This window comes from Nymphalis io, chromosome Z (genome assembly GCF_905147045.1).
Source record: "Nymphalis io chromosome Z, ilAglIoxx1.1, whole genome shotgun sequence".
In the NCBI taxonomy this organism is placed as follows: domain Eukaryota; kingdom Metazoa; phylum Arthropoda; class Insecta; order Lepidoptera; family Nymphalidae; genus Nymphalis; species Nymphalis io.
The window spans coordinates 7,549,717-7,576,802 of NC_065918.1; the positions used below are offsets into that span (position 1 = coordinate 7,549,717).

General features: G+C 30.5%; 1 protein-coding gene across 3 annotated transcripts in view; it reads left to right on the plus strand.

Annotated features, from left to right (window-relative positions):
• LOC126780611 (anion exchange protein 2) overlaps positions 1 to 27,086 on the plus strand; it is a 72,318-nt gene that overhangs the window by 6,341 nt on the left and 38,891 nt on the right. For 2 of the 3 annotated variants that reach the window (XM_050505223.1, XM_050505226.1), the window contains exon 1: positions 9,480 to 9,603. The exons of the other annotated variant lie outside the window; for it this stretch is intronic. In XM_050505223.1, the coding sequence (XP_050361180.1) occupies positions 9,556 to 9,603 (48 nt within the window). In that variant the 5' untranslated portion in view covers positions 9,480 to 9,555. Of the gene's footprint in view, positions 1 to 9,479; positions 9,604 to 27,086 lie in introns of those variants that run through there. 3 annotated transcript variants of the gene reach the window in all.

A 27,086-nucleotide genomic window follows, 5' to 3' on the forward strand; every position in this document is an offset into this window, starting at 1 on the left:
CTGGTTATAAACTAATATTATCAAAATACCGAAGTACCACGTAAATCGATAACGTTGTACTATCTCTATTCCTCTTACTTATATCGGTTGCTATCGAAACCAATAAATACTTATCTATCAAACAATTATTTAAACAAGAACACCAGTTATCCAGATTACCAGTAAAAATCCTATTACTATACTTTATCTTATAATTATTTGTACATCACGTTTGTACTTTGTCGACTTTTTTGAGTCGGCTTTAATAAATACTCCGCCCCGTCACCGGGAAAAAGAGCATTTATATCCCCATCTGGTTTTTTAATGTTTTAATTACTCTTATGGCGCCCACTACTATCGGAATCGTTGTGACTGTGCTTTTCCACAGTCTAGAGAGTTCGATTTTCAGCGGATGGTATTTGCTGATTTTTTTTATTTCCTTTGCTCCAATATTATAGTCGGATGTTACCGGAACATCATTATTTTCCTTTACAGTGGGTTGTTTAATTTCTTTTTTCCACCATAATTTATTAACTTCTATTTTGCTTTTTCTTGCTAAGCACCAGAATATATACTCTACCAAATTGTTATGTCTTTTAACATAATATGTTCCAGCTAGTTTTTCGCATCCTGCGAGAAGGTGTTGAACAGTTTCATCTTTTGATACGCACAAGCGGCATTTTTCGTCGACGCTTCGTTTCAATATGTCGCGTTCGTGCTGACGTGTAAGTACCGCTTGGTCTTGTATTGCAAATAAAGATGATTCCAATAAAGCTGAAATAGGTCGTTTCTTCAGCCACTTAAACGTCAGTTCTGTGTCCACATTGGCTAGGTCAAGGACCTTTTTGGGAAATTGGCCATGTAGGTTCTTGTTTCTCCAGGATTCGTTTTGCTTTTTAATTATGTTCTTTTTTATTTCTGTGATTGTGTATTTGCCGTTTGGTAACTTCAAATCTTTCTCTATCTCTTCTGCTTCTGTAAATATGGAATATTTTTCTCTTCTTTGGTCTTGCTGTACTATAGGTAGTCATTTTTTTGTTCTAAATATTGTTTAAGTTTTAGAATATGGGCTTAATACAAGTATTCTACATTAATTAGTCCTCTACCCCCTTTAATCAGTGGTAAGTACAATCTATCAACGTCTGCTTTTTGTTGGTGGGCCTTTTTAATTGCTAACAGTTTTCGTGTTCTAATATCAATTTGTTTAAGATGGCTTATGTTGTAGTTGATTACACCAAAAGAATACAACAAAACTGGAATGGCGTATGTATTTATCCCCTTTATTAGGTTGCGCCCATTTAAGAAAGAGTTTGTTAGTTTTTTTATTCTCCTGAAATACTCTTTAGTTAATTGATCTCTAACGTTACTATGAATAATTTTTCCGGATTCATTAATACCTAAATACTTATAATTTTAATCTGATTTTAAGTGCTTAAAAGTATCTCCGTTCAGTAGCACATGCTCGTTACCATCAGTGTAGTTTCTGTGTCCAGCTGTTAAGTGAAGTGTGTTACATTTATCTAAACCAAAAGTCATGCCTATATCTTCCGTAAATATTTAAACACTATTTAGTAAATTTTTTAAGTTATTTCTATTGTTTGCATAAACTTTAATATCGTCCATGTATATTAGGTGATTAATCCACACTTTACCATGTAGTTTATATCCTTTCGTTTCATATTTACTTAGTAATGTAGAAATTGGGTTAAGCGCTAAGCAGAACAACAATGGAGACAAGGAATCTCCCTGAAAGATGCCCCGTCGTATGTAAATCGGTTCAGTAGTATAAGACTCTCTAGAGCCCCTAACCGTCATTAAAACTTTCCATTTAAGCATTGCTCTTTCAAGAAAAGATTTTATTAGATGTGGGCATTTATAAATGTCAAGTACACGCAACAGCCACTCGTGGGATATACTATCGAACGCTTTACTATAGTCGATCCAGCTCATGCTTAATTTTTTTTGTCCCTTATGTGCATTTTCTAAGATAGCTTTATTTACCATCAAATGGTCTTTTGTTATGGGGCTATAATATTGTTATAGTATTGCTTGACAATACTCATTGTCACAGTTGACCGGATAGTATCGATGTGAAAAGCTTATACATGCTTAGACATGCGATAGGACGCCAATTTTTTGGGTCTTCGGTGTCGTTATTTTTCGGTATTAAAATTACCTTTCCAGTTGTGAGCCAGTCTTCTAGAGGTTCTTCGTTTTTCAAAACCTTGGTAAATAACTGTGCTAAGCTAATAAAGTTAATAAGCTGTGTAAAGTGCTAGGTGGTTATGTATATTAGTGAGATATTTTAGGTAATAATTTTGAATTTTATCGTGCCCTGGTGCTTTCCAATTAAGTAATTTACTAACAGATTTTTTAATATGTTCTACAGTTATTTCTTTAAAAGTGCTCGTGTTTAAGTTACTATTGACTTGTTCTATTTCAGATATCCATTTTGCGTCATGGTTGTATGCGACCGGTTGCGATAAAATGTTATTCCAAAATTTTCCAAATTCCTTCCTTCCAAATTTATTCCAAATTCCTCGGTACAGCTTTTGTTTGGTGTTTTAATATCTGCACGTTCTTTTTTACTATCTAAACTTTTGTATAGTTTATGCTCGTTTTCAATGAACATTTTATTCTGTTGTTTCTTATTGTTTATATCTTCATATCTTTTTATCCTGCCTGCTAGTCCTTTTATTTTTTGTTTTAATGTTTCTTCTGTACATTTATGTTCTGTTTCATTCTGTATAATATATTTTTTGTAAAGTTTGCCTTTGGTTTTTATCATTTTTCGTGAGTTAACTCCTCTCGAGATCTCTACCATTTGACCTAATTCTTTCCTCAGATGTTAAATTTTAATTTTTATCCTCTTCTTCCATGAAGGGTCTGTATAGGGTTTTATTACATCTCTTAGTAAGTAAGGAGATTGCTTATTATTAACTATTAGTGTTTTAGCTGCTGCATGAATTAAATCATTTGTGTCTCGGAGAGTACAATTACTTGCCAATAAATTGGGTAAATAGTTGTTAATTATTGAAAGATTGTGTAAGAATTGTTTATTGATTTTAGCTTTTGGCAAGTAAGTGCGCTCTTCGTTAGGTATTTCTTTTACTTCTGCAAAAAAATTGAGGAATTGAAGATCGATGGGATCCTCATCCTCAACTTGAGATGTTTCAGGAAGTTGGCCAGTTGGAGACACCTTTTTACCTCCACTCTCAATGCCAACCATGTCTTCTTCAAAGGCCCCCACCATACCACCCGAAACAGACGCCGATACTGCATTCCATTGATTATTTGGGTCAGTATGGTGAGAGTATTGCATCTCGGCATCAGCTCGCTGCTTGATTCAATTCAGTCATTCTTGAGAAAAAAGATTTTGTTTCAGAATTCTGCGTGCTTGATTAGACAGTGTATTTCTATTAAAGTAACAGCCTGTAAATGTCCCACTGCTGGCCTAAGGCCTCCTCTCCCTATTTGAGGAGAAGGTTTGGAGCTTATTCCACCACGCTGCTCCAATGCGGGTTGGTGGAATACACATGTGGCAGAATTTCGATGAAATTAGACACATGCAGGTTTCCTCACGATGTTTTCCTTCACCGAAAAGCACGAGATGAATTATAAACAGAAATTAAGCACATGAAAATTCAGAGGTGCTTGCCCGGGTTTGAACCCACGTTCATCGGTTAAGATTCACGCGTTCTTACCACTAAGTCTGTGAATTTTAGGATTATCTGGGTTTCTGCTTTTAAAAAATCCTTCCAATTTACTAATATATGCCACACCTTCACGTTTCGCTATGAAGTAGCAAAACATTAGCTCTTCTTGTTCTTGTTGTGTCCATTTTCTTCTTCTATCATCATTGGAGTTTATTTTATTTATATTAAAATCTCAACATTCTTTTAATATAATTAATTAATTAAATTAAAAATTAAAAAATTAATATAATTAAAAGAATGTTGAGATTTTAATATAAATAAAATAAACTCCAATGATGATAGAAGAAGAAAATGGACACAACAAGAACAAGAAGAATGTTGAGATACTAAGCTTCTACTTTGTTCTGGTTCATTATTTGACTGGGTTAACAGAGTGGATGATGGAGATGGAGTGATTGTTGTTAGACCGTCAGAATTTTGTGTGTTTAATGGTACACTATTTGGTTTATGTTGTATTATATTTTCTGCGGTTTTTTGTATTCTATCTAGTGTGTCTTTAGGTAATACATATTGTTTAACGATTCTAGGTGCCTGATTTGATAATCCGTTACCAGTGAATTTAATTGATTTAGGGTTGTCCGGATTTCTCTCCTTGAAAAATGTCTCTAATCGTTTAAGAGAACCAGGTCCTCCGGCTCTGGCTTTAAAATAACAAAACATAAGTTCTTCTAACTCTACTGGTGACCACTTCTTTCTTGCATCTTCATATTGTGAGTCAGTGGTCGTTTCAGATGTACCGGCTGTGCTTGCGGGAGACAAGTCCCTGCTCAGTAAAGTATCACCCATATCGCTTTTTTTTTATCGGTTGTAGTCCTTGAGGATCTTTCCCTTACCTTATCCCCGACTCCCGTCCAACCGGCAAGCCGGGAGTCACTGGCTAGCGTTCTGTCACGTCTAACACCAGCTACAGACGTGCCCTGGCGATCACCCCCAGGAAGCGACTCTATACGTGTATTTCTTAAATGACCTTCCATATTTCCTTTTTGGGTTACTAGAGCTCTGATGGCCATTGGTTAGTGAACTTAAAAGTTACCAATGTCCGTTCCTCACGTGGCAAAGATGGTCATGCCTGACGTGGAGTTAGATTTTGAAGTACTATCTTATAATATAATATATTATATTATTATATCTTATATTATAATATTTTAAAAATCAATATAAATGAAAATACATTTTATTTTGTTAAATAAGTGATCGTATTTATTATATCTACTAATAATTTACCCGCGGCGTCGCTCGCGGCTTCGCCTGCGTCATGCTTAAAAATTCAGTTAAACGGCATAAGAAGGCAAAAATATATTAATTATGTCATATTTTAATATGATAAAGCGTGCTGAAGTAACAAATATTCATACACACACAACCTTTCGTATTTATGATGTTAGTGTGACTATTATTATTCTAGTAGTATAGAATATTTTATAATTGCCTCGTGGCTCTTGGTCTAGTGGCTACATGTAGAGCCGCAGTCCTGGGTTCAAATGCCAGGTCGGGCCAATAAAAAGTTATTGAGTTTTTGTGTCGAATATTCTCAGTAGTGGTCTGGAGTTTGGAAATTGGAAGTGTGTGTACATTCCCGTGCCTCGAAAAGCATGTAAAGCCGTTGGTCCTGCGCCTGAACTCTTTCAGTTCGTGTCGGATTGCCGTCCCATCGAATTATGAGAGATAGGGAATAGAGAGTGCAGATATGTTTGCGCAAACACTTGTGCACTATAATATCTCCTGCGCAGTTGGCTAATTTCTCTTGAGATTGGACACTGTGGCCGAAATTGGTCTGTAAGACATTATTTATTATAGTATAGAGTAATGGATATATATATTTACAAAATAGCAAGGTGAAAGAGCATATGGGCCACCTGATGGTAAGTGGTCACCAACGCCCATAGACATTGTAAGAAATTACTTCACCAATGCGCCACCAACTTTGGTAACCAAGATGTTATGTCCCTTGGGCCTTTAATTACCCTGGCTCACTCACCCTTCAAACCGGAACACAACAATACCACCAAGTACTGCTTTGCGAAAGTATATCTGATGAGTATGGTACCTACCCAGACGAGCTTGCACAAAGCTCTACCACCACTGAACTATTGTAATATCTCTTTATATACTATATTAGGTGAAGTATTACCATTTGCTAACACAACGATATCTTTGCCATTACTTATTATTGTGAACCTTATTTCACTTTTTTATATAATAATTTTTCCATTTTAATTGTTTGTTTGCTATGGATTTTGATTTCTGATGTAAATTACATTAATACATTTAAGTACCACATACGATTTTTTACATTAACTATTGCTAGAGCTGAAGAAAAGTGAACTATTTTATTTTTTAAACCATAACATTGAAATTTTGTTATTGTTTTATTGTTATTAAAATGTTCAGTAGTGCAATCCTGTAGAAACCGCGATCGAATTCGAATTCTCTTTCCTATCTAAACTCACTTCGATACTCTTTGTATCGAACAATACAGATACAGTGACAAAGATCAATTATATTTAAAATATATCAAGTAGACAACATAAATATTATATATCAAGCAGACATATGTAACAGTAACATACACATTCTTATTAAACTCATTGTCTTATTTCCTTTATTTTTTAGAAGTAAGAAGGCGAAACTGCTTGATCTCAAAATATCGTTTATATATATTGTAAAAATATAATACTTTCATAAAGTAGCTCACGGCTTAATACTATGTGCCCATCTATCGAGATCTTTCTTTGATGTCTGTATTACAAACTAGACGGCTTTCCTATATAATTTGCCAAATACAGTGAACTACGTAGTTTGTGGCATGGTAGCAGCTGAAAAAATCTCAATATTTGGTATTATTTATTCTTGTATTATAAACATGGTGAGAAAATTTTGGGGCAACAATTTCCCCACCGACACGTTGCCAACATACATATGGTACACGTTTATATAGTCACTAAGGTGTGTAGTTACCTTACGAATATTATCGATTAAATATTAACAAATCATATTTAGACACTTTAAAGCTCATCACATAGAGTTCATTATATATTTTGTCTTAAACGATGCTAGTGCATATAAATTTGTATGCTCGTGTTCAGTGATTACGTGCTTATCTTTTATAAGCTAAAGAAAATAATTTATGAAATTGTGTTTTGCTTAAACTTTTTATTTGTGAAGCTTTTTCACGAATAAAAAGTAAATATTTTAATATAATCGTGGGATTGTTATAAAATAATATAAAAACAAAATCCCACAGTTTCGTATCCATATTCATGTTTTTTTTTAAATTCTATCTGATTTTCTAGTCAAAAGCATCAAAAATACCCAATTCATTTCAAATTTAAACCAAAAAAAAAAAAATTATCATTATTCACCCTTTTTTGGGTTACTCTTAATCAATCTTCATTTTGGTTTATAGTTCCACTTGACGACTTTATTTGGCTACTCAAATTACTTTCTAATATTAACAATTAATCTAATTGGTGGTAGGGCTTTGTGCAAGTCCGTCTGGGTAAGTACCACACGCTCACCACATATGATACCGCCAAACAGAAATACTTAATACTATTGTGTTCCAGTTGGAAGGATGATTGAGCCAGTGCAACTACAGGCACAAAGGAACATCTTAGTTTCTAATTTTGATGGCGCATTGTATGGAATGGGTAGTATTTCGTTTGGCGCCAATGTCTATGGGCGGTGGTGACCATTACCATCTTACTCGTATTAAAACGTTATAGTATTACTCGGTACTTATGATATAGTTGAGTCTACCGACATTCATTCATTCATTCGGGGATTAAATTAAATCTTTAATATAATTTTACTTTCGACAGATGGAATCGATCGTGATTGCGACAACATTTTGGCTATCGATTCAATTATTGACATTTCAACTGGTTTTCCTTTATTTCGTTGGGGGTTTTTATGTCTTGTGTGTATTTTTATAGAAGATTATAGAAGTGGATTACATCATAAAAAAGGATACGTCTTATAATATTATTATTATATAAAAAAGCTATGCCCGGTTAGGCGAGTGGTAGAGGCTAGTAAATAATAACTACTGCCATACATCAATATTTCACATAACTTATCTCAAATATTATTTTGATAACGAGTTCGTAAGCGTAAACCTTAATCTGCCTACCTCTCTTTTTTTTTACTCTTTGGATTTGGCTCAGAATTTGTTCCGCGTTAACAAATTAAAACTAAAAACGTCACGTGCTTACACATTTCTAACTTAAAAAATAATACAATTCTTAACTGAACTTTTGCCCTTTAATTAAACACTTAAAGGATAAATTTTTCGGAAAAAAAATCTTAGTTCAATTGCGCTTTTTTCGTATGAAGAGCTCCTATGGACATGCGTCTCGATCTGCTTGCTGAGACTTTTGTAGTGTAAGAGTTTTACAAAGTAAGTAAAAGTCGAAAAAAAATTTAAGAAACACAGTACCTTAACAAGTTATTTCATGACCGTGATTATCGTTGTAACAGAGAATAACGGATGACGCATAAGTCTTAAGTTATGTGCGGGAAAAGAATAATAATTATAATATTTATCAACGAATAGTCACTAATCTTATAACCAAATCGAATCAACACGGCTTTGAAAACCAACACAAATGTCTGCCGCCGTATTTATATTTAAATACATGTAATAAAGATATGTAAGTAATAAACTGGTAAGTTTATTATTTAAGTGCAATTGTAATGTTAAAATTAAATCTAACTTCTCATAGTTTCTAAAAGTGGTAAAGTTTGTTTTGTATTGTAGAATTAGAGATGGTGACTACGTTATTTTGATAGAGAATATTTTTATTTAAGTAATACAAGGAATATTATGTGTTTGTATGAATTGTTACTAGTTTATTTACATAATGAAGTTTTGTTGTAACATCTGCAATATTTAAAACGGTCAATTGATTGTATTAAAAAACAACAAGTGATATTTTGGCGGCGATTTTTAAGTTCGAAAAAAGAATTTGAAATAATAAATCTTTAGATCTGTTCAGACAATATTGGTAGAGTTGATGATTAGTGCAAATTAAATGGCATTTATTATAAATATTTTTAAATAAGAATCACAATTAAAGTTTTATATAATCACGTTACAAAGTTTAAAAATAAATGTTGGCTATATAATGTTTATAATTATTATTAGACTATTCCAGAACTATGTCAGAAAACATTTATATATTTTATATTTAAGACCTTCGGCTCATTATTAATGTAAAAGCACAAATGAAATCATGTGTACGGTAGCTAGTCTAGTGAATATTATTTAAGCTATAACAAATATACGAAAACTTACAAAAGATTTGTGGGCGATAGAATTTATTAACGAAAAATCCCCAATAGCATAATAAGAAATTTCACTATATTCACAATAAACCTTAAAAAATTAAGAATGACATCTTTAAACCACATCAAACCGGTAAATGAATTGAATAATTTGTATCAAAGAAGCTAACCTATATTAATGCATTTATAAGAAAATTTACGAAGTAAGAAAGGATTATTTATTAATAAGAATAAATTATAGTACGTATTCTCAAAATAATAAAATATTACATAAACTATTAGTATTTTAACACATACGTACACAGCACTGCATTATAAAGGAACGCGATGTGTATAATATAATAACATCGTTATGCATTTGTTTATTTACGGTCTTTTTCACTTTTATACACAGGCGAGTGTGAAGGATTAGGTGTTGGCGGTGTTGCATATTAGATGTCCGTGGTGTAAGAGCGAGCTAAGCGCAGAGCTGCGCTGACGCCTATCTCAGTTTTTGGTCCATTAGTCGGTCCGTTGCCGGCACGCTGACCGCGCGTAGTTCGTGCGATAGTATTTCACAATACGATCGTAAAACATGAGTAGCGGCAAGAGGAAGCTCTCCTTCCTCGGCTTTACACCGCAGGTAAGTGTCGATTTTTTCGAATCATATATATTTTTCACATTGTAACATTAATTATTGCCAGTATTTGTTATATCATATACAGAAGATTTCATATATTTCAATTTTCAAACAATGTTTTTCAAATGCGTGTTGATATATATATATCGTTAATTGCAATAATAATAATAATAATAATTGGTGACGATAATTTTTTAAATATTATAGCTAATAATTAATAAATTGAATGTTTTAAAACATTGAAAGTAATCAGTGTAAGTCGTATAAATCGAACGTCAATAAAAATAAAACTTGTTCTACATCAATTCATTAGCAATTGACATCGGGTCCTATAGGCCTTCTCAGCAATAATTGATGCAAATATATTAACGATCTAAATAAAATATTAATTATTGTGAATAAATATTATGTACTTTTCTAAATCACCACCACAAATTAGTACTTTCATAAAAAAATAAACAGGAATATCAGTAACGTCTATTGTAGTAGAATATTTATGTGCATTTTTAAAAGTTGAATTTGTTTTTTTATTATTATTATTATTATGAAGTAATAAAATCAACGCAAATCGCGCCGACGTATTTCATTTATATAAAAGTAAGCGTAACATACAGGCAGTATTTGAAGTAAAATAATGATATAGAAGTATAAGAAATATAATAAATATATATATATATATTTCTATGTTTATAAAGCTGCAGCGATATATAAATTTAAAATATTTTTATATGCATATACTTTGTATTTATGTTTTAAAATAGTATTAAAAATGTAATGTCGTTAAGATGTGAATATGAATAAGTAAGAGTAATGTAAGAAGGTCATCAGGTGTCAGTTTTCATTTTATCCCTATATATATATATATAGGGATAAAATGAAAACTGAATAAATCCCTATATATATATATATATATATAGGGATAAAATTATATATATATATATATATGCGTAATATATTATACAATTAGCGCTATGTGAATGTTGTAACAAAGTAATTAGACAACTTCCAAGCACTATTTGCGAATTCTGAATAAGGCTAAAACCGGAGGAGTGCCGTGGTCACCACTCCTAACTCGTATCTGTAATTCAATGTTACTATTTATATCCTCTACCACAATGCACACCTTATTTATTTACTTAAACCTCAAGAACCTAATGTGATTATTGAATTTCATTATTTTCATGACGGCAGGTCGGATTTTGATTCTATTTTAATCGCTTAAATACTATTTTTTTTAAATAAAATAAATGGGCGGACTGGTGGGTCACCACCGCCCATAAACATTGGCGCTGTAAGAAATATTAACTATTCTTTGCATCGCCATTGCGCCACTAACCTTGGGAACTAAGATGTTATGTCCCTAGTGCCTTTAGTTTTACTGGCTTATTCACACTTCAAGCTGACACTCAACAATACTAAGTATTGCTATTACCCAAGTAACCCAGGAGGGTTGCTCAAAACCCAAATTACAAATTTACGCATAAATTAATGTACTTTGTTAACCGTTTATTAAAAAACATATAAAGTATTGTATCTGACTTCTATATAACGAAATAATATAGCGCATTACTTTTGTACTTAGGTACAGGTATACGTATTAATAAAGTATTAAGCTGTTGTTCGCTAAAGTGATTAAATAAAAGAAGAAAAAAAACGCTATCGATAATATTGATACAACGCTTCACCGACTTTTTAAATGAAAATTGTACTCGCATTAGTAGGCGCGATAAATCCAGCTCATACATGCACAATAAATGTATCCAGATTTTAATAATTATAATTAAAGTGTAATATAATTAATTATATAGATACCGTAACTTTCGTTAATTGACTCTGTTACGATTTGAAATTTTCGGGTCAGTCGTGAATGTTCTTTTATGATATTTTGGTTTTACTTTGAATAATGAAAATGTCACGCGACGCGAGCGATATTATAGAGGTGTTACGAGAGCACTCACAACACTCCCGAGTCTAATCAACAACAATCAAATACAATATCTAAATATGTTTTGTTGCGATGTAACAATCGAAACGCATAGTGTGTCTAAACCCAATAAATTTTTATAATTGATTTACATTTATTTGATTATATTAACTTGCAATGAATAACAACGAAGAACGACGAACGCAAAACAAGTTAAACTCTAATTTTCTTTGTTAAACCTCTAAAGCTATATTTTTTTTCATTGTAAGCATTATTCTTTTGAAAGAATCCATATTTTTTTACAGCAAAAATAAATTCTAAATTCGTAACAAACTTATTCAATGTAGTTAAAACATTATTTAAAAAAATATTTATTTTTCGGTGACTAAATATTTGAGAACATAGCCGTTTCCTTGTTTAATGGAGACACGTTATCACAAGAAGATAGGATTAGTAAGTCAAGAGATGTTTTCAAAAAATAAACTGAATTGACAGCAGAACAAATGGAAGCTTATCTCATCGTCTGTATTAAATTCCGTTTTATTACGTAATTCATGGTGTCCGTACTCTGTAAAAATCTGTACTTGAAATATTCATCTATTTTTAAACAATTTATTATTACGTACAGTTTTTTTTTTTTTTGAAGATTATGGACAAAGCAGCGCTGGCGAATTAATCTGGGATCCAAGCTCGGTATTTGACCTTATACAGATGCGCTCTATTTCAAAAACATAACGATGTACTAACTCGTAGTTTAGATTTTTGAAGTTTTTTCTCATTGAATATTAAAACTTGTTATCATTTTTACAATGACTGAAAACCTGATAACACTTAAAGTAGATTTCCGTCAATTTTTGTATTTATGATACGCTTGTTTACGCGAATTTTATCAGACGACAATCCGACATCCGGATAAGATATACCTTAATAATCATAAGGTTGCTCTTATTAGGATAAGTGATCACAGCTTCGTTGCTAGCACGTGTCTTAATTTGAAATCACTCGAACAAGAAGTTAGCTTATTCATATTTAGTTCATGAAGATTCGGGATGCAATCCCGGATTTTTATTTATTATGTTAATTCAAGAATAATGATAATTGCTTTGATTATCTATGTATATATACCTACTTGCAATTGACAGTTAACAGTTAACGGTTGAATAATAAAGTACACTGGTTATGATATAGATAATGACTTGGACTTCAAATAATCAGAAGCATTACTATTATTTACATACAGGAGTTAATAATTTGTTTCATATATATATAATAATATAAAATTATTGTCTAGACTACCGAGAGAAAAATCTCTATATTATTTTCATAGAACTGCGCCATAATCTTTTATTATTCTTATTTGAAGTGATTATTCAAAGAGCGTCTGCCCGCACTGTGCTTGACCAATTAAAAAGCAGAAACCTTATTTTACAAAAGTTTATTATTATCGGCCGATGTTTTTTAACTGACAACATAGTCAGTTTTCAAAAATAAAAAACATCGGCTGTTACTTACATATATAATATTACTTACTTATATTTATAAAAGGTATTTATCAAAATGAGTAAAATAAAAAGAATTTAAATATTTTTATATTTATTATTGAAGCTCCAAACCTTTTCTTTAAGATTAGAGGAGGCCTTAACCCAGCAGTAGTTTACATGCTTTTGCTTTTTTTTCTTTTACTTATGATTTATTAGAAATAAGTCCGACGCAATATACTGGAAGACGACATACATATGTATATGAATAATAAAAGATGTATGGAACATAGTGATACAAATATTTTTTTATTATCGTATCGTATACGTACATATATATCGACATCATATATCAAGGATATATACATAAAAACAACCACTGGCGGGTCCAAAAATGTATATAAAAAAACATAAATCACATGTTTTTGGACACTGTACTAAAATATATTTTTTTAATTGAATTATTATAAAAACACACACTTTATTATAATTATTTATAGTGTTTTTTAACTATATTATTGAATACAGTATACATAATCATCATCGCTTGAAATGACCCGTATGATTTCATTCCATTAACTACTGTGGATTAAGTGGTTGTATTTTTTTCTTACTCAGGTGATAATCAAACAATGACTGTCGTCTCTTAAAGATTCCTACAATATTACTCAACATTATAACGTTTGTTTTAGTTAATAACAATAAGTTCTTAGAAGAATAAAAAAGCGTATGACTACGATCTAATGTAATCAAGGTAATAAAATGATATACTCAATTTTAAGTATTTAAAATTGCGTCATTTTAATATAAATTTTCATAGTGTTAGTTATTGCTTTGAAATGATTTTTTTATTAGTAATCAATTGTTAAGGAGAAATTATTCTATTTCAAGTGTATTTAAAATATTTATATAATATGTTATTGACCCAACGTCGGGATTCGGCTGGATGGTTTAAAACGAAATTAAAAATAGAACTGTTTTATTTGTCTGGTAAATTGGTCACTTGATGGTAAGTCACCATCCACTTTTCAAAGTATGCGTATATAACTATATTTTTGGGCCGACATATAGGCTGCCTATAAATGCCCTTAAAAATACTTGATAAATAAAAAAGTATGCGGTCGCTGGGTGGACTTCTTAACATATTTAACAAATTTTTCTAGAAAGATAATTACGAGTAAAAAAGTCGGTGGAGTGATATATATATTATAATATAAATTAATTTATAATATAATATATAAGAGAAAATAAACCCACTTTTTTAAAATTTATTTACTACTTTCAGGAGGGCTAATGCCAAATATATTAATATCGACTTTATAATCACGGGTAGGTAATAGTATAATAAACAAAAGATGTTCTTACTACGTACCTTAAACATGCAAATAGTTAATAATTTATGCGCTGTTATGTGAAAAAGTGTTGTAAAAATAATGTTTCTTAAATCTTAATCAGTAAACTGATTACCTTTTCGTATTTTCATTTAAAAGTATTCTTGTATTCACTCCAAGCGTGTTACATAACATAAAATTGAGTAATAAATTAACAATGTCTTTGTTAAAAAAAGAGTTGATTCGATGTTCTTATTTATTTAATTCTAAAGATGTAACAACTAGCTGACAGTCAATTGCCATGTATATTTTAACACTACATTCTGCATCGAAAAATAAACACATTGATACAAAATTAAAAATGATTTCATTCATTCTTGTAACGTTTTGCAAATTTTGTCATATGTATGATAAAATACTTGAAATATTAAAACACGAACATGCATAACATGAACTGCTAATTCAATCACGTAGGCTCGATCAGACTAGCGGAACTAACTTAGGGCCGTGTTTACCAACATAATATCATTGACCATTTATTAACTTGCCTTTTTGAGATACCTAAATAAATAAACGTGCGAAAATTAATTTGTTTAGAAATGACAAATAGCTTACAAATATCATTTCAGGTACAAATATGCTGCTTCCTTATACTATAATGGACAGAGATTACAATCCTAACTCATTTGATACCTCGATTTTTCAGTCTCAGTCATTTCCACGAGGAATGCGGAGCAGCTTCAATCAAGATCAGGTTCTGTGAATCCAAATATAGTGAAATAAATATTCTAAGATTATCTGAAGATAAATTAGACCATCAGAGTGAGTCAATACTTACACGATACAAAGTCGATGGTGACGAGAAAAAACACTTCTTGTTCAATAAATCACATTTTCAAACAACCGGTTATAAAATCAACGTTAATGTGAGTTTCGGTGAACTCGAGCCTTAATACCTACTCTACTGCTTAAATTAGCGATTTATTTATTTTAAACATACATGGTTCACAATTATTTATAAATTGTAAAGTCTTTACTTCATGTCATTGCAATTTATGAGTAGCTTATAACATATATTTGCATTAAGTTCATTTTATTTACCCATGATTAAGTAGCTTACTTTAGTTTTCAAGAAAATGCATTCATATATCAATAATTTAAATTTTGTAACAAAGTTGGCGCGAACTGTCAAGGTTTCGTATCGTCGATTATTCTAAAAGCAGTCGGTGATGTAATTCTCTGGATTAGGTTAAAGCCATTTGATGTAAGTGTTCAAAATCAATTTAAAACACGGGCAAATGTTTTTCAGCAACAGCATTTTTAATTTTTTAGCTTTGTTGTAGTAGGTTGTTGTTGTAGGTCCTTGCTGTCACTAGGACAGCAAGGACCACTGAAACATACGTGTTAATTTTTTCGAACACAGATTTATGTGTTTATGAAACACATTAAATTTCGTTGTAATTTTTTTTAACAACTTAAAGAAATTGTAACGCCACGCTAATGCCACGCTACATATCGCCACGCCACATGCCACATGCGAGCCAAGCCAAATACAAAAATGTTGCGATGGCAACCAAAAATAACGGATGATATGATATGGCCATTGCAATGGAAAAATAACAGTTGTAAATTGGAAAAGTATTAAGATATAAATATACATTTGATTATTGATATATTTTTATCATTATTACCTTCCCGTTTCAAAATGCAAAGTGAAATGTACTGGCCGTATGAGATTTTATTTAAATTTTAGAATACTTTAATTTTTAATAATATTACTTACTTAAAATACTTACCTATAATAACTGTCTTGAATATAAGTTTATTTAAAGAAACTGTTTGAATATTATTTCAGCTAACCCAATTATTTAAAAGAACGAGTATCATACGTGCAGAAAACGTTTAAACCTTTGAGCATACACCTTTCCACCTGCCTTTCCCTTGTTTCAGGTAGATTTTTTCGATTAAGTAGCTTACTTTTCGCTTTACGCTTCATATGCATATGCAAATTTGTAGCGTGTAACGTCTGCTCAAAATTAACGTGCTTATTACAACTACGTATAACGTTTATTCTATATTGTCTTAGGTATTGTATTCAATGTCGCATGCTCGCATCATTGTTGACGTTTCACGATCGAATTCTCATTCGACACTCGAATTAGTTTTTCATAGAATAGCCTTGCTGTGATTATAATATACGTTTATGAATATGTTTGTATATTTGTCTAGTCTATTCTAAAGTATGTATACATCGTCAACAGCATTTTTTTTAAATGTATAAGCGCTTGACTGCTATCACACCGGATGGAAAGTGAGATACAGTCTAAGATGGAGCGCGCTTGTCTAGAAGATGCATATTTACTCTAGACTTGAAGGCATATTGTAGGTGGTGGGGAAAACAGAAGTCGGGAGGGTATTCCAGACCGTGGCGGTGCGTATCAGAAACGAGGAAGCAAATCGTTTCGTACGTGTTTGTTTTAATTATTTCATTATAATACCACTGCTATTCATAACTTTGTCTTGCCACGTTAGAACTTATAATCATACAATCATCGCACACCTTATAATAAATGACGAGACTCAAAGTTAAAAGAAATTTAACTTTTTAGGAAGGGCACTGTGTAGCACTGTCTCAATCCTGGACGGGTATGGAAGTAGTATTGAAAATGTGTAACAATAAAATTAACTAATTTGACAAGTTCGTGTCATGCTACACAGAACCCTGTGGGTTCGGTAGTTACTCAAATTAAATACAACAAGGTTGTTTTGTACGTTTATTTATCATCTATTTTTAATGGGATAAATAATTTAATCTGTTAATAAATCACATTAAATGTTCTGTAATCTACAAGTTCATGCTAACTGGGCATACAAAGGAAATTACTCTCGTGCAGAGAGAGAGTGACCTGGTACAGTTATTAGATTTCATCTCCCGGAGATGAACTTAGTTCTAAATATAAATTGAGAAAATCAATATTGTCTAGTATTTGAAGTCGACAGCAAGATAATTTATTAAAATGATTTTGATTTACCATTCATGCCAATGGCATTATTTTAAATTTTTACGTGTCTAGTTTTACAATGAGAAATCAGAAATAGTATGATTTACAAAATAATATATATTTATATAGTTTTAATTACAATTAAAAAGAAAACAATTTGCAAAATTATATTTACTAAATTTAATGAAATTATAAAACTATACCGATAATTGTTAAAATACAAAGGTGTTTACGTAAAAAGAATTGGAATATGTCCAATAATTATCTTGCGTGACTGACGAATTCGCACACGTACGCCATGTGTCCAATACTTGTGACGTTATTCATTTCGGCAATTAAACTTCGCGGATACTTTACATACTTGTAACTATTATACTAATTCAAATTTGTATCATCCTTCCGTATAAGAAACAAAAAGTGCATTATACCGAAATGTTTTTTTTTAAATAACAAGCGTTAATATGTATATTTTTATGACAATTTAAAAAAAAATACAATATTTAGTATCATTTTATATCACACTCGCGAAATTTTGACAAACTACATACGTTAATGCAATGTTAAAATTATTATAGTCAATGTCGCACATCACTTTCACGTATTTCAATATCATCTTCTGCGGCGAGTTTCGAGTTTATTCTTTGTATTCTCTACAACACCTAAAATAAGTGCAATATGTCGACTCAATCAGCTAAGCTAACTTGCTTAATATTCAGTTGCAAGATTTGATCCACACATACTAAGAGATTTAACATAATTTTAAATTATTTCAAATAATTATTTATATATGTTATTGTATTCTGTTTTGCATTATATTAACTCACATGCTTCTCCCATATATAAAGTATATAAATTATGAATTAAATTAAAATCTAAATATAATTTAGTAAATATGAATCTTAAATTCACTTTAGTTGTCTTTTAGATTAGATTTGAGTTTATAAAATTGCATATAAGGGGTACCCTTACGGTGTACCATGCAGAATTGACAATAAATTCCATAGTTTATCATAGTTTTTTCGTTAAAACATTGATTTCTTTGTGATTTACTTTCGTGATTAAATATATACCAATATATATAACATATGTGTGGTATGTTTGTCAACATTAAAAAAAATAATTTTAATGTTATAAGGTAAAAATACGATATTGATGGTTTGATTTAAATAAAATAGTTCAACCATTTTTATTTATCGTTGTTCTCGTTGTTTTGTTTGAAATTAATACACCGAATCGCGTAGAAAAACTTGCTTGTTTTCGATTAACGGAGATTTCTAATATTTTCTGTAAATATTTTCTAATACTTAAAGTCTTCGCAATCACTTTATTCACCACTGAATATAATGTTACGCTAAAGACCGAGTTTAAACAGGAATAAAAATATACAAATTTATGATATAAATAGCGAGAAATTGATAGTTTTTTTACTGTATATAAGTTAATTAATTATTATCAATATTGGCTTGCCATAAGTTGTGCAAATTCAATAAAAAATAGATATATAGATAGATCTAACCAAAAAAACGTCGTTCTGTTTTTTTTAAAAAAGTCCAGGGAAGTCCCGGGACGTTGACTCAGGGGTGTCCGGTGTCCCGAGACTTTGAAAATATCGAGACTTTTTATACTCTAATTACAGCTTTAATAACTTTAGAAAAACATTCAATTCGTTGTCTTTGATATTCTTTTAGACATTTAAGAAACTGTTAACATAATATCTACAAATACTTTTATCTGGGAGTATTCTTGTTTATATCAAGGCATCTCCATCTGTTCCCGTTGCAAACCACTATTATTCATTTATTTTCTTTATTATACCTCTCACGATATCCTCTCATTTTCCTTTCAGTTGTAAGTATGCCTATAGCCTACAAATCTATTTGACAACACCCGTTTAGATTGTACAGAGCCTTATAGGTAGCTCTAACCTTAACATTTTTACCAGTCGGAATAAAACAATGGGTAGCAAGAAACAACTATGAGTTCCAGGCACACAAAATCAATGATTCTACGTCAACAACAGTGTTCTGACTGATGTTATTTTCAATGACACTGTTTGTATAATAGCAACGTAATGAAAAACTTGGTTTTGTATTTAATCTTTATAAACTTCGATCAGCTGTATGTTTTTCACAATAATATTTTTCCCTAGAAGATACATGTTCTACTGTTTCTCTTTTCGCGTAGTTGAAGAAGAATAAAAAAGAAGTTTAGTTTAGTTCTCCTAAAGTAAAGAAAAGAATTTGTGAAAAACTACTGCATTTGGACTCGAAAATTCTTACCTACTTTGCAGGATAATTTTGAGTTCAAAGTGCTTACAATAACTACTACTTCGTAACAACTTACATGTTCATTCGTGTGCTCTGCTCGTCTTTTTTTTAGTTCCTATATTTCGAATTTATTGAATACAACTCAACATTTTAATTTTCGCTCTAAAAGTGCTAATAAAATTAGTTTATTACAATCTTAAAAAAAACTATAATTCTTTGTATGCTTAATTTATTTTATAATTAAGTACTTTTTTATGTATATATCAAGTTTTGCTAGGTTCTTTATATGGGGTTACCAAGAAGAGACCACAACGTAGTAAAGGTACCTCTTAGGCAGGCTTGTTATATCTCAAGCGTTTCTGAGAATATATTTTTACATGTGTCAAAATTTATAAATATTAAAAAATATGTTTTGATTTAAAATCAACCTTACAATTTTTAAAATTTAATCTACATAATATAGCCAAAAACTACACATTATTACATCAATATAAATGAGAAGAAAGTAAAAAAATACCGTTAAGAATCGTAAGCTATCAGTAATAACGCGTGTCAGTTATGCCCTTGTACTTGGTAACATTGGCTATTTTGTAGAACACGACTGCGAACAATCAATAGGCCGTTCAATAATAATCAAATACACATTTAAGCATTAGTTACGGCACAAGGTGAGATGTTTAATTTTTTTGTTCCTTTTAATTTATTCACTTTTACATTATGAACTTTAAATATCTTATAAAATAATTTGAAATTATTGAAATAATTTCAAATTATTTTACGTATTAAAACTTTATAGTACGTAATATAATAGAATTAATTACGTGGTTTCGCCAATAATTTCATCAAGATATTTAACATTGAAATGAACATTGAAGGTTCAGTTAAGGATATAAAGAGATATTTATTTAAATATTACATATTATAATAAAATATAATGAAATCAGTATAACAAGTGCGTCAATTCTTTGTGCCAATAGATACCTACATCATTCCGTTAGCTCCTATTCGTTTTTTCTCCTATGTTTAAACTTCGTGTAATATAACCACGACAAAGCCGTTTTAAAGATCTTAAATCTCGCATAGAAAATTATGTTTAAGTATTATTTATGACCCAAAATATGAGATACGCTGTATTTAATGATAATAGTTAAAAACATGTTTATTTGTTTCACTTCCAAAATCTTTTACATTCCATTATTTAGAACCCCCAAATAGTGTTATTCAACAGTCACAATCATAATCTTTGCCACACATGCTTACATCAAATCCATATTGTAAATAATTAAATATTAATCTTATATGCGTTTAACCTCGACAGCCATTTGGTTCTTTTTAGCTAGGTGATGACAAAAAAAGGGTCATGTTTTTTGGTCATAAACTTGTTTCGAATAAGTACTATGATTCAACGAGTACATATTATTATATAATTATAAGTTTGGCTGTATATACAAGAACTTTTTTTTATAAAGCTTATACGTTTTTTTATGCCATGACTTATTTTATTAATACAAATATTACGTATTTCATTTATATGTTCTTATAAAATGAATTTATTCAAGTAATAAACTAATAGGAGGTCACACCGGTTATTATCATAACCACGTTACAGTTCTCTCGGTCAGGGTTTATTCAACTACCAGACGAAACCTTCTCGATGTTGTATTATTTTTATATGTTTCGTACTTTTAAAATTCATATATTTTTAGATATCAATCAAATGTAATTCTTCGTTAGAATACTTCGTTAGAAAATGCTAAGAAAAAAGTATTATTTTTCCATTAATTAATAAATAATTAGTAAAAACCCGGAGTTAGGAGACAGGCAGTTCTACAATGAGCTCACAAAAGCACATAAATGCGCTGATATTCCCGGTCGTGTCGGATTGCCTTCCCATCACAGACAATTGCGCTCTATCACATCTAAGCCTCCAGATCGTTGATGTTGATTTACACTCATTATCGCTTGTCTGAATAAAATAAATTAAATACAATTTAAAAATGTATTTTACTTTTTTCATTTGAAATATCAAGGCGTATCGGGTTATTTTCATATTACGTCACATCTTGTATAAGATAATAATTACAATTATTATACCAATGATCTTTGAATCAACATAATGAAGTAAACGCTTAATGCTATAAATATAGTCAGTGTAATTAATTAGACAATATTGTGTATCTGTTATAACAATGCGCTATTTATATACGAATCTGTTGCGTAATAATTAGTCCCTTACATAAATATATTTATGTTATTTGTAATTAAATAGTTTATAATACTATCTAATGTTTTAACGAAACATCGCTTATGTAATAATTATTTGCTTCGCGCGGTATCACCCGCATTAACCGCTACTGCTCCGGCCATTCGGCTTATAGTCTGATGTTGTATAGTTTATAGGCTATAAATGGGCTAAGTTACACAACTTTTTTTTAATTTTACTTCTTAATTCTGAGATTACCTCGTTCCTATTTACAAGTTATGGAAAAATTAATTAATTTAACCATAAAACGTGCAATCCGAAAGTTAACCGTGTTCAAAATAGATCACTGTTAAGATTAAGAAAAAAATAAGCTTCTAGTTTCGTTTATCTTGGCTAATTTAAAAAAAAAGCATGACAGTTAACAACAGTTATAAAAAATCTCGAAATAACTATTAATAGTATTAAGTTTCTACCTTACCTTACGACAAGTATTTGAATTTAGCAATTATCACTAAGTGACAACGTTTGACGCGGGTGAAAGTCTTATCTAATCAATAAGTCTGATTTTTTATGTAACCTCCAGTTATTAAACAGACCTAATACGTAATAATCATATATACATATATATCGTATAATAAACATAATATAAATTTTGTAAATAACATCATCATGATACGATGTCAACAAACAAGTCTCGAGTCTCAGCTCAAAAGTCCCGGGACTTGGCAACACGTGATGTGCCGGACACAAACCCTAGTACAAGACCTTCGTGGTTACTTTATTATACAAATAAAAACTCGATTATATTTTAGTCATGCTAAATTAGGGCGGGTATATAGAAAAATATTTATGATTGTTATTCAGTGTTATTAATTAATTAAACCTCGATTTAGTAAAATGTAGGACACGTTGTATCAGCGTTGTAAATTGTCATATTTAAAAAAAAATATACTTTTATGACTGACTTTTTATTGTCATGATATTACAAGTATAATTGATATTAGTCTTATATAGGTATTAGTGTGTCAAGGTATGTTTTTTTAAATAAAAAAAATAGATTTTTTAATTTAATAGATAAACACGTTGTGGCCGGGCAGCCTTATAATATAAATATAACGAGTATTATCTCGAACTTCCGTTCATTACAGCGTAATTGAGGTTGTTTATTTGAAGTGTATCCGTAAATGTGTTGCTTAAGCATCGTGACAATAAGTTTCAGTGAAAAATTGAATATTATTAAAATTAGCCTTCATTACCGCCTCGACAAAAGGCGGAATCTCGTTAGTTTTCAATGTTGTAATGAAGGTACCATTACATGTATATTGTAATTTATGAAATGTATGGTATATCATTTAGAATGAGTATGTAAATTGTTAACTATTGATAAGCATTCGTTTTTTCATATAATTGAAAAAAGTTCAGATCTTATCTTTCTGTATCGTAAGTTTATGGTTTCTAAATAAATTCGTGGTTTCGATTCTAAACCTAAATAACGCGTTCAAATAAAGGTAAAGATAAAACATAAGGAAAGTTAGATGAAATTCTTTGAAATATAACATACCATACCATGTTTACCATTTCTAAAAAACCTGTTAAAATTCATTGATTACTCTCCTCATACAAAAAAAAAGATGGTTATATAAGTTTTTTGGGCTAAGATGACGAATCTATATTTTTGCACAGCTCGAACTCTAGCCGGCATGGTATTGGACTATTATTTATCACCAGAAAAAATTTATTAACGTTACATAGAGATTATAACAAATTATCAGAAAAATGCCTTAAGCAAAGTAACAGATTGATTGTCTCACTGCTGAGCTAAGGCCTACTGTTCTTCTCGAAAAGAAAGTTTGAAGCTTATTCTACCACGCTGCTGGTTTGGTGGATACACGTGAAAGATTTCCATCCACCACTTGCAGGTTTCCTCGCGATATTTCTCTTCACCGACGAGAAATCAATTATAAACACAAATTAAACACATGAAAAATCAATAGTGCTTGCCCGGTTTTGAATTCGGAACCATCGGTTAACATTCACGTTCTCTTACCATTGGGTTATCACGGCTTTTAATTTAGGAGTTATATAGTAATAGTACTAAAATAAATATCACTTTATACAATCTACAAGCACTCTTTGCTAAGGACATCCACCTGGCTAACGAGAATAATTATTTAAATTTGACGAACTGACCTTATACAGGTTATTAAGGTTCGGTTATATTTTTTTGCGAAATATTTGATTGAATTGATTGTTGCAGAAAGTTATGTAAAATATTTTTGAACATTTTCTTAATTGAATGAAAGAGGCGTTGCGAGCATTAACGCTATTCTTTTAGAAAAAAAAAACACTCGAAACTCGATCGCGAAATGACAGTAAATGATAGATGACGTTAAGTGATTTAATTAAAATATTAAAATAATACACGCATGACAATAACATCAAGAGTCAAATTATTTTCATACGTCCTTAATTGTAAATGTTGTTAAGCGGGATATTAGTTAAACAATGCTGTGTCTTCTTCTTCCGAATGTCAAATCAATAATGACGGAAAGAGATAAATCAATGTTTAACTAAACAGTCGCTTAGCAACGTTTATAAGTTAGGCTGTTACATATTAGCTCTGCCGAGTGTAAACGATTTAGATAATTAGGTCCAATGATTACAATGAATGTCTGAGACGCACGATTTAAACAAAGTGTATATAAACTAAAAAATAAGATGTACATGAACTTAGGTACTAAAAAAGAAGAGACTAAATATCGTAGAAATTAAATGATTATGAAATGTGTGCGGTTGTATGTGGATTTGTAACACACGTATCTTGACATTGACGTCATGCAAGATAGAGATGCCTACAGCTATTGACTTGGTATCGATATTAATTGGGTGGGGGTCGTTTTTATCGATACTTATTAAGGAGCCATGCGCCTGGACGGGTAATGTGAATATTTCAATTATTTTAATTTGAAATGAAACCATATACACGATTGTAGACAGTTTGATTATAGCAAAATGCATTTAAATATTTTCTAATATAAAAATATAGGAATGTTACTGTAAATTTATGCACAATCGAATTTTGCTCAATTATTATATTTTATTAACGGCCCGCCCTACTTATAAACGAAACACTGATTTATCTCTTTCCGTCATTATTGATTTGGCATCAGAAAGTAAAAGACAGCATTGTTTAACTAATCACCCGCTAAACAAAGTTTATATATAAGGCCGTTAAGTATTTATGTTAAGCAGAGAACGATTAATTAAAAAATTGCTTTAAAAATATATGTGTTAAGTATTAATCTGATAGGATCTTTACGTGGTATGTAACATAAATCGTTTCAATAAAATAAAACAAATTTCGTTTTTAACGAACTTTATAAGCCAATTTTACGGAAAAATCAAAAGAATGAAAAACTAGTCAATTATTAATTTAATAAAAGTGGAATACAAAAGTGTTTAATGACATCTGTTCCAATTCCTGTTTTGAAAATATGTTACATACCTATTTTAGACAATGTTAATGTCGAAACTATGAAACGTAGGTCATAAAATTATATACAATTTTTTATCTGATACATTGTTTTGTACGATCAACTTTCATTCTTGAGATATATTATGCATCCTTGTATGTCTTAGGGTATAGCCCTTATACGACTTTGGAAACGTATGCAATGTCTTCCGATTGTGTTCTTTCCTCATTACGCAATTGAATTGAAATACACGTAAATATCAAATTTATAAATAAGTAATAAAATTTTTGTTTCGTAAGAACTATTCACTTTTAGGATAAACAAATAAATATTTTAAAAAAAGATGTTTACTTTTTAAATATCAAGGCCCAGGCCGAGAATGGATCTAGGATATCGTGGAAACCGTGCTAAAATAGCTCTTAGCTCGTGTCTCGTGAGTTCGGCGAAATTCAAACATAACATAATAAAAAAGAAAAATACAGAAGAGCAATTCAAGCAACTTAACGTTTGTTTACTATTTGATTTTACACTTTTATGAGAAAATAAGAAAAAATACATAAAAATATTTAAGAATATATTTTTAAATTACACAAAAATTGCTAGTCATTTGGTTAATGATGTTGCCATACCAAAGATGTGCAATTTTCTACTTACGTACAATTCCATACTATTCATTTTAGTTCTAATAAATAACAACGAGAAAATCAATGCGAAACTATACTTATGTAATTTGCTATACTATTTAATGACCTTATAATAGTAGGATATTTTTTTTATATAAATTGAATAATTGTCGCTGGTATTTCTAGTTGGTTGGTTTGCAATAGTTGCTTGGAATCAGAAGCAGGCAAATCTGATCTGGTTTCACACGATTTGTTTCTTATATGGAAGATGATATCCACTTAATCTAAAGATTCTTTGATCGGCCGTAACGGTGACACCGTTCGTATCGTACTGTTCATATACAAATGCCTATTTATGATTATACGTGCACATATATTTGTATCACTCTGAAATTGCAATAATTAATCAACATCGGAATCAACAATAAAAACATTTATAGATTTAAATTATTATTTTTCATAATAATTCATTGTACAACTATTTTTAGTTGTGTAGTGTACACATGTATATATTTGTACCAAAATTTCTTACTAACATCTTTCTTTTAAATGTCTTGCCCGATCTGTATTGACTACAATCATCTTATTTACATTAAGACCACTAACCCTCTCACTCTCACTCACTCTCATTCACTCTCACTGACTGTTAAATAAGATAAAGATTGAATTGAAATTCGTTAAAAAAAACTGTTTTGAAATCATATACAGATTTAACAGGTAATCATAATAAAAAGGAATAGAGGATTCCCTAGGTCAACTTATAAGGACATGGGAAAGGGAAGCCAGAATAAAATGAATCTATCAGCTTTCCTGGCTGGCCTAGCCACCTCGTACCTTGCACCCCTTATCTGTTCTTAGGGTCCAGTCGAAAGATTGAATTGACGTAACATCAATCATTGTTATAAATTTAGTTTTAACGTTATTTTTCTTCCGATTGTCCATCAAAAGTTATTTCAAACGTCTACCAAGTGAAATGTTACACTTTTTCTATTACTTATGTTGTATTTAAAATATAATCTTTAAAGTAAATTAAAGGTAAGGTCAATTTAGTTGTTTCAAACTTAAAATAATCGAGCTTAAAAAGTTAAACCACAGCATGTTAAATTTAACTGACTACCTGTATCTATACGTATTCAATAATAGACCATTTAAAATAAAATAACCTGAACAAACTCTTTTAAAACT